Raw genomic sequence first — 10129 nt, 5'->3', positions numbered from 1 at the left:
GTTTTGCCAACATTGTCATAAAGAAAGATATGCTTAGTCGTTATCTCAGACAAGACTGTCTAATCTGGAGATTTGTTGTCTGTTGGGAGTATCTAACCCTTTCTTACAAAATTCCAGTTAGTAGCTGTAAGAAAAGAACAATGGCTGTATATTATAATCCCTCAATTTGCACTGGGAGGTCAGAGATTACAACAGATTGTAGAATGGGATTAATTGAAAATATTGTTTTGACAACTATGCCTTTGTATAAAATGTGATGGCAAGGAGACTATGCTCTCGTTAACTTTGAGGAGGATGCCATTTTCTAATAACCGTATATAGCCACAAGTGAAAGTAAATAATGAGAGTAATGGCTTCTTTTTTCTGACATTTGACTTCAACAATGACAATCCTTTTAGGCATTCTTTATTCATTTATAATACTCGAGACATGTCATATTACAGATTAAAATAATGTGTCCCTTTAGTCAGTGCATTCCAGCATTCAAAAGTAAGTCCATCAATAATGCCCAAATGAATGGAAAAACAAATGTTGGACAACCAAAGACCGACATTATAGCAACCAGGTAAAATACAGTGAAATAATTCAAGGCATACTTGAAACAAAAGCTCATTTACAAACAAGGCTAACGAACAGTCAATATAGGCTGTGAATGTCACAGTGGGCCTTTAACGGCTGTGATATGTTCTGAGCATCATTATCTGACACGGTCGAATGACCTCTATGGGTATTAGCTACACAGTAGGAGATCTACAATACAGGAGGCTGGTGAGGGGAGGACGGCTCATAACAATGGTATTAAAACACTTCTATGTCATTCCATCAAATCAATTCCAGCCAATTACTATAAGCTCGCCCCCCCAATTAAGGTGCCACCAGCCACCTGTGATCTACAGGACACCATATTGTGCATAGATAGACCTGTCAGTAATGTGATTGTAATACCGTACAGTATTAGTCATACAATAGATAATACTGGCCTCTAAAGTATTTGTTCTTATGCAGTTGTTCACACACCCATGTACTATATAGTAAGCACCATCAGCGGGGTTGCAAACACTGGGTGCAACCGGTTTTCAGTGGAAATGGAAGAGCCTGTGACGCGACTTCAGCTTTTGGACGCTTAAAAAGGCGACGCTCCATCTTAACTCCTCCTTCACATTTACTGGATTGGTTGAATAGTGCAGAAGAGAACCTCCCACAAGTTATTTAAAAAAATAAATATCATCAGGACCAGAATGTGGGGTATTCTACTCAGGTGTTTCTTTTACGTCGCTACGTTAGGTTATATAGTAAGTGAATAGAGGGACGGATCCATAAATAGTCTATTCACAAACTAATTAAAGCAAGGGTCATTTACTCCCAATCTATTTAATTGGGTTTATGTTTAAATGTAACCAACTCTCTAAACAAATCCTGAATCAGCCCTTAGATTCAAGTGGATTGTGAGAGGAAGGGGTTCAGTAACCCACCATTAATGAAATACAGTAAGATAACTACTCAGCCCCACCATTAATGAAATACAGTAAGATTACTTAGCCCCACCATTAATGAAATACAGTAAGATAACTACTCAACCCCACCGTTAATGAAATACAGTAAGATAACTACTCAGCCCCACCATTAATGAAATACAGTAAGATAACTACTCAGCCCCACCATTAATGAAATACAGTAAGATAACTACTCAGCCCCACCATTAATGAAATACAGTAAGATAACTACTCAGCCCCACCATTAATGAAATACAGTAAGATAACTACTCAGCCCCACCATTAATGAAATACAGTAAGATAACTACTCAGCCCCAGCATTAATGAAATACAGCAAGATAACTACTCAGCCCCACCATTAATGAAAAACAGTAAGATAACTACTCAGCCCCACCATTAATGAAATACAGTAAGATAACTATGCAGGCAAAAACAACTGAAAATAGGCTCTATGTTCGGTTTCCAAAGGATATATATTCTAGATTGCACATAACCCTTGTAAAGTCCCATGTGCTCAAGAAAGCATTTCAAGAAGTACCATTTCACAGCATGTAACATTCAAACAGTAGCTTACATGCAAATTAATAGATACAAATCAGGTTAAAAAAAACAATCTTGAATACGAAAAGATAATCAGAGAATAACAGAATATGTTCAGTTGAAGCTGTACTGTGTGTCCTAGTGACTTCACCAAGACTGGTCCCAGGTCTGTTTGTGCCATCTTGCTTCCCAGACCTGCGACCAGGCTATGGCTGACATGTCTTTCCTTCTTATAACCTGGCCTTACAGAAGTCTCAGCAGAAAGCAGATACGATTGCATACCACCAATCGCAATCCTTAAAACCAGAGAGATGGTTACACTCTTTTACTTGTTCGCTCTTTCTACAGACATCTGCTAGGTCTAACGGTATGGTTATAGTTGTTCTGGTAGGGAGGCTACTCTCTTGTCTGCTTGACTGGGCATCTGTATGATAGAGGTCTGTAGTCTGGTTTAATTGCATCGAGTGGCTACAGTACAGGTTGTTGCTCAGTCGGTGGCTGGGCCAGCTTGAGGCTCTAGTCACTGCTTGTGTAGCAATCTGGTCTCTCAGCATTTTGTATTATTCTGTATGTAATTCTGAGACACTTCATTTAGTATGATATGTTACGTTTCATATTGTATGTATTAATTTGTGGATGTCATCATCCATTTCATATGATAAATTATGAATTACAATTTGGATGATATGTTAAGAATTTGCTAAATGTACAATTTGTTATGAATCTGTAAATGTACAATATGTTAGGGTTAGGATGAATTTGTAATACGTATGATATGTTACGAATACCAATTAGTTGTCCCCAACGTTAGCTAGCTGGCTAATGTTAGCTAGTTTAGGGCTACGGGTTAAGGTTCGGAGTTAGGTTAAAGGGTTAAAGTTAGAGGAAGGGCTGGCTAAAAGAGTTAGGGGAAGGGTTAGCTAACATGTTAAGTAGTTTCAAAGTAGCTAAAAAGTTCAAGTAGTTGAAAATTTGCTAAAGTTGTCCGTGATGAGATTTGAACACACAACCTTTTGGATAGCTAGGCATTCACCCACCCATCCACCTCGACCAACCACCCATACCAAACGTAACATATCATACTAATTTGAGTGTTCCGGATTTACTTTTACTATGTTACGTCTAGTCTATGAGACCAGGCTGGGTGTAGAAAGGAGGGCATGGCTGGCTATGCCTGAATTTCATTATATATACTGCAGTCTGGTGCCACCAGTAGAGCAAAAACACCACAAGGACATGCCACACCTGGTGGCTGGCACCCAGATAGTTCAGTTGACCTGTGGAGGTCAAAGTGCATCACAAGGTCACTTGAGCAAGACAAGGTGCACTTAATCACATGAGTGGTTATTTGCTATACAATTTGTAATATTGTGGAATAGATGTGTCAAGTATGAAGGCTCACCTGGGAAGCAGCGTTCTGGGATTTTAGAGATGTAAAAGAGGAACGCAGCTCCAGCTATCAAATACATCACAATCACACGAGGGAGGAACAACTGCAGACAGAGAGAACACATGGTAAGGGTAACAATACTTGACTCTGATGCATAATTGTACTGTTTATGAATGTGTTATGAAGTCAACCCACTTTCAAATAAAGTGTTGATTCAGGAATCTGTTGCCTCACCTGGACGACAGCTGAGCCGAGGCCTTCATTGAGCCAGACCCAGTGGCCGGCGGGGATGATCCCGTAGCCAGCCACGGAGCAGAAGATGGCAGTACGCTGGTGTCGCCACTCCTTAGAGTGGTAGTGAGGGTGGATCTGAGCTAAGAACACGGCCAATATCAACGCTAGAGCAGTCACCAGGTACACCTGTCTCCAGAACTATTGATGAGAGAAAAAGGGAGGGGGTAGTAGACAGGAAACGGGGAAAGATATGTGGGGAGAAGAGATGGGATTTCAGAGACAGTTTGCACAAGTATACATTTACAAAAACAAACAGTATGAGTGGAAAAAGAAAACAAATAATGGAATGTATTGTTGAACATACAGTGATGCAGTAGAAGGCATAGAAGACCCCTGGAATGTAACAGCCCAGGATTCCCACAGAGATTCCAGCATAGTCCAGCGCCAACCAGCGGTGACACGTCTTCTCTGAGAGGTGGCAGGAGAACATGTGATACCCTGCAGAACACAGCATACACACCTAGAAAAACAGGTAAAATACACCAGCATTACTTCTCCTGAACACAGGTAAGACCTATAAACCACAACAAAATAAGACTGACAGATAGCTGTGACCTCTCACTCTCTTTCTTTCTGTTCATCTCTCTCACTCTCACCCACCCACCCAAACACACACCTGAAAGCAGAAGAGTGCTATGCAGTAGATGACATAGTCTTCTCTGTTGGCACCTGAAGCCGGCAGGACTGTAGACATGTCATTCACCCCCAGTAGGAAGAACAGGAGGAAGCCCAACAGATGAGTCCATATGTTGACTGTTTCATTGGACAGCACAAAGATGCTAGAGGGGTGGAAAACAATACACAACAACTAGCCTGGTTCCAGATCTGTTTGTGCTGTCTTGCCAACTGCTATGGTTAATTTTGTTTGACATGGCAATAACCATATGAGTTGGCAAGACAGTATAGACCTGGGACCAGGCTATACAACAACTAGCAACAACACTGTACAACAACATCTACTTTACATTGAGCTTAGCTATATTATTCTCTTGACATACCTTTTTAAACAAAGTTTGGATTGTAAACGGGCTCTGTATCCATCTGTAATGTATGGGTTTTCTTTCATGAATAACGGGATCTGTTCAAATGTGTACAAGCGGATTCCCCTCGGCATAAGGACGGGCCAGTAACTGGCCAGCCACTGGTAACTTCCCAGGAGTAACTTGAGGAGTTTATGAGGCATTTTGGAACATCAGATTTCACGGTTCTGGCACAGGTTTAAGGCTGAAAAGATGAAAAGGGCACAACAGGGTAAAGTTATGGCATGGAACTAAGGGGTCACTGCAATCTAAGGTTGGCCGAAGATACTGACCCTATCATTATGCTTGTTTACACTGAGCTGCACTGGGGTCTAAACGCAATCATGGTTACATTAAGACACTGTGGAGCTGACAGGAGATACGGGTCGGAAAACGTACCTCAATAAAGGGATGGGTACTGTACTGCAAGTTGTACCTTCATCCACACTTCCTCTACACTGTACACACATCCACACTGAAAAACTGGAAAACAGTCCTTTGTGTTATCAGGCTAGCTAACATCAGCCAAAGCAGCCATTATGGAATGGCACGTGGCGTTGAACAACAAAGGAGCTGATTGGCTGACCCTACATTCCAAAATGACTGCGGTGGCTACTGCTAGCTAACATGAGAACAAAAAGGGCAGTTTTCTGGGAAAATTAGCAGTATTTCAATCTTCTCGATGTATCAGTGTGGATAAAGGTCAAATTTAGTGGCATATCCAATCCTGCATTGAGGAATGCTTTCCGATCCATATCTCGCGCCAGCTACAGTGTCTTAAAAGCTGATTTTATGGTCAATCCGAGTCTGCAGTGGCTGTACAGCGTTTACAGCGATGCGGCCGCCGCAGAAGTCAGAGCATTCATACATCTTGAGCTTCGGGCAGCTGTCATACGCATCCAATAAATTGGTCTGCACCGCACCACTCGTAGTGATTCAGGATTCATCTCTATAGCCATCCAGCTAATTACGAGCAACTGGCTAAACAAAAAGAAAATACCTTACCTCTTCTGAGTTGTTGGAGTCCGTTTCCCGCTGCTTGACATAGCTCAGCCAAAATAGCATGAAAAGGATGCACCGTTTTCCCACCAGCATCTCTATCCCGAATCTCCTCACTGCCCCCCAGCTAAATCAGCCTACATTTAGGCTGTTGTTTATGTGTATTTCACACTATATGTTTGTATGGAGGTCAACCCCAATACATGTTCATGTCATCAATCAACTGCATTACAGTTTAAAACGACTTTGACTACACCACCAATTTCTATGTACTAGCTACGCTAACCTGCTTAAACAAACGGGAGTTAGCATTTACTAGTCACTTCTTCTAAACCTGAAAAGGGACAACTTCTAAATGTTATGCAGCGAAAACAGCTAAATATATCCAAATCTGAATTTAGTACCCAGATTGTGGGCCTGTTACAATACATCAATCATGGTGGATTTGACAAATATTCACTTAGATCAAATTTGTTGAATGTGCTCCAATCCATTGCCCTTCTATCCCCCATGGTCTGCATTCCATTGACCTCTTTACTGCATCTACAGTTGAAGTCGGAAGTTTACATACACCTTAGCCAAATACATTTAAACTCAGTGTTTCACAATTCCTGACATTTAATCCTGTCTTAGGTCAGTTAGGATCACCACTTTATTTTAAGAATGTGAAATGTCAGAATAATAGTAGAGAGAATGATTTCTTTCAGATTTGATTTCTTTCATCACATTCACAGTGGGTCAGAAGATTACATACAATCAATTAGTATTTGGTAGGATTGTTTAACTTGGGTCAAACATTTTGGGTAGCCTTCCAAAAGCTTCCCACAATGTGTTGGGTGAATTTTGGCCCATTCCTCTTGGCAGCTGGTGGAACTGAGTCAGGTTTGTAGGCCTACTTGCTCGCATACGCTTTTTCAGTTCTGCCCACAAATTTGCTATAGGGTTGAGGTCAGGGCTTTTTGATGGCCACTCCAATACCTTGCCTTTGTTGTCCTTTAGCCATTTTGTCACAACTTTGGAAGTATGCTTGGCGTCATTGTCCATTTGGAAGACCCATTTGCGACCAAGCTTTAACTTCCTGACTGATGTCTTGAGATGTTGCTTCAATATATCCACATAATTCTCCTCCCTCATGATGCCATCTATTTTGTGAAGTGCACCAGTCCCTCCTGCAGCAAAGCACCATCACAACATCATGCTGCCACCACCGTGCTTCACGGTTGGGATGGTGTTCTTCAGCTTGCAAGCCTCCCACTTTTTCCTCCAAACATAATGATGGTCATTATGGCCAAAGAGTTCTATTTTTGTTTCATCAGACCAGTGGACATTTCTCCATGTGCAAACCGTAGTCTGGCTTATTTATGGCGATTTTGGAGCAGAGGCTTCTTCCTTGCTGAACGTTTTTTCAGATTATGTCGATATAGGACTTGTTTTACTGTGGATACAGATACTTTTGTACCTGTTTCCTCCAGCATCTTCACAAGGTCCTTTGCTGTTGTTCTGGGATTGATTTGCACTTTTCGCACCAAAGTACGTTCATCTCTAGGAGACAGAACGAGTCTCCTTCCTGAGCGGTTTGATGGCTGGTGGTCCCATGGTGTTTATACTTGCATACTATTGTTTGCACAGATGAACATGGTACCTTCAAGCATTTGGGAATTGCTCCCAAGGATTAACCAGACTTGTGGAGGTCTACAATTGTTTTTCTGAGGTCTTGGCTGATTTCCTTTGATTTTCCCATGATGTCACGCAAAGAGGCACTGAGTTTGAAGGTAGGCCTTGAAATACATCCACAGGTACACCTCCAATTGACTCAAATGATGTCAATTAGCCTATCCGAAGCTTCTAAAGCTATGACATAATTTTCTGGAATTTTCCAAGCTGTTTATAAGCACCGCAACTTTGTGTATGTAAAATTCTGACCCACTGGAATTGTGATACAGTGAATTATAAGTGAAATAATCTGTCTGTAAACAAATGTTGGAAAAATGACTTGTGTCATGTACAAAGTAGATGTCTTAACCGACTTGCCAAAACTATAGTTTGTTCACAACACATTTGTGGAGTGGTTGAAAAATGAGTTTTAATGACTCAAACCTCAGTGTATGTAAACTCCCAACTTAAATTGTATACCTATTATTATTTATTTTGAACCTTTATTTAACTAGGCAAGTCAGTTAAGAACAAATTCTCATTTACAATGACGGCCTACCCCGGCGACGCGGGACAAATTGTGTGCCGCCCTATGGGACTCCCAATCATGGCCAGGTGATACAGCCTGGATTCAAACCAGGGACTGTAGTGATGCCTCTTGCACTGAGATGCAGTGCCTTAGACCGCTGCGCCACTCGGGAGCTTCCTCCACAATGTCTTTCCAGGAGTTCAAACTTATTTTTGTGTCTTTGAAATCCCTACATAAAGATGTATTATATTGGTGAATTTGTTATGATAGTCTTTCGTCAAAGTTCTCCATGTTTTTTTGTGAAGTAAGCGAGTTTGTGTTTATACAGGATGAACTGCACCCCCACCTACCATCAACCAATCATGTCATTGTGGAGCTATATGCAGTGCTTGACTTGGACTGAAATAGGTGCCGGTACGGTTTATATTTACGTGCAGCAGCTCTACAATACTTTTGAGCTAATATTCTGTAAGAGGAACAGGAGCTCAAGCAGTAGAAAATGTGAGTTGCTGGTACTAGTGGGTAGCCTAGTGGTTAGAGCGTTGGGCCAGGAACTGGAAGGTTGTTAGATTGAATCCTTGAGCTGACAAGGTAAAAATCTGTCATTCTGAACAAAGCAGTTAAACCAATGTTCCCCAGGTGCTGAAGACATTGATTAAGGCAGCCCCCTGCAGCTCTCTGGGTTAAATGTGGAAGATACGTTCAGTTGGACAACTGACTAGGTATCCCCCCTTTCCCTACTCAGCTCCTGACAATATTAAGCACTGGCTATGTGGAGCTGTTGAGCCCTATGTATTGCAATATGGAGCTAGATTTGGCCTTTTCAAGCCCCCAGAGGCTCTGCAATTTTGCATCATAACCTCCACATGGAGCCTCCTGATGGCATTGACAGATCAAGAATACATTGTCTTTTAATGTAACCATGATTGCGTTCCGACCCCGGTGCAGCTCAGTGTAAACAAGCATAATGGTAGGGGTCAGTATATTCTGGCAAGCATAACGTTAGATCGCTTTTTTTTAGGAAAGACTAATAGAGGATCTGAACCTATGACTAATAAAATTGGCAAGTCAACATGCTTTTGGTAATAGATCATTTATTGGAATAAATCAGAGCTAGGCGATTGATCAAAATATATGCATTCCAACTTGAAATTTAGCCGGACATGCTAGCATGCGGAATTGATCTCGCAGAGAGAAAATTACCTTTTGTTGCATGCTATCGATGGCTACGTAGTGTCATCTAGCTACAATACACCTTACTTTGTGATTTAGCAAGCTATTAATACAATATTTTAAGCAGCTGGCTAGCCCAGCAGCTCATGCTAGAAAATACATAAGCACAAAACAAAAAACAGAGTTCTAAAATTACACAATGGACATGGCTGCGCAAGTCTTGCCCGAGGACCCCCTCTCTGGACTTTATAAACTGCCTGAATACAATACGATCAAAGACAGTAACTCTGTGATACGATTTCATGAACACCAGTTGAAGTCTGGGTGGCTCCAAATATCTGATCATGAATAAAAGCTTTTTTTATGGCCCATCTGGATATTATGGAAATGGCCCAAATGGCCAAATGTATATGATTTTTGATACAGCTACAGCAATGATTTCATTTTACTACAATGAATAGCTATACTGGAGAGATAGAAAGATATGAACAAGTCAATTTATTGAAGAATGTAGAATATTATTTGTAAATTTTTTTGTGGTATTTATCCAAATACATAATCTAAATCAATCATTTTGATTTCCAATAGCCTAGTACTCAAGTACTGAGATCAGTTTGGCCGTGTTCCTCGATTGGCTTTGATTGCCGAGAAAGGTATCCCAGCTGTCCCCCTAAAAAAGTATGCAGCAGACTAGGGGAGAACATAGAGATAGATAGAGGACTCATCTGTGACAGCATGGACAGCCACAGCGCCATTATGGCTACAACCCATAGGAAACCCCACCCAGATGACTATTTTGACTACTTTTAAATGGTGGAAGCATAGTGGCTGCCGCAATAGCGCTACCCACGCTAAAATAGCATTTTGGCCATTAGAGGCATCTATCATTCTCTATGGAGGAGACGGCTTGCTCCCTCTTGAAGTCACGGAAGTTCAAGTCCGACCGCTGTACTGCAGGCATTTGTTAGCAGAACTAGGCCCCATTATAGTGAATGGAAAAATGTATATCTTTGTGTAAAAAAAAAAAAAATCCAAGACA

The 10129-nt window shown here is 41.3% G+C and overlaps 1 protein-coding gene across 1 annotated transcript; it reads right to left on the bottom strand.

The window, feature by feature from the left end:
• Positions 1–388: 388 nt before the first annotated feature.
• On the bottom strand, positions 389–9318 carry LOC115105978 (progestin and adipoQ receptor family member 3-like). The gene is made up of 7 exons (XM_029628525.2): positions 9121–9318; positions 4716–4941; positions 4334–4496; positions 4022–4177; positions 3658–3855; positions 3436–3526; positions 389–3310 (listed from the first exon to the last, which is right to left on the bottom strand). The coding sequence occupies exons 2-7, from the start codon at positions 4898–4900 to the stop codon at positions 3156–3158; spliced, it is 948 nt and encodes a 315-aa protein (XP_029484385.1). The 5' UTR covers positions 4901–4941; positions 9121–9318; the 3' UTR covers positions 389–3155.
• Between the last annotated feature and the right edge of the window lie 811 nt (positions 9319–10129).

The sequence above is a fragment of the Oncorhynchus nerka genome, linkage group LG22 (genome assembly GCF_034236695.1).
Source record: "Oncorhynchus nerka isolate Pitt River linkage group LG22, Oner_Uvic_2.0, whole genome shotgun sequence".
NCBI classification, from domain to species: Eukaryota; Metazoa; Chordata; class Actinopteri; order Salmoniformes; family Salmonidae; genus Oncorhynchus; species Oncorhynchus nerka.
This window is presented reverse-complemented; position numbering and strand designations above follow the sequence as displayed.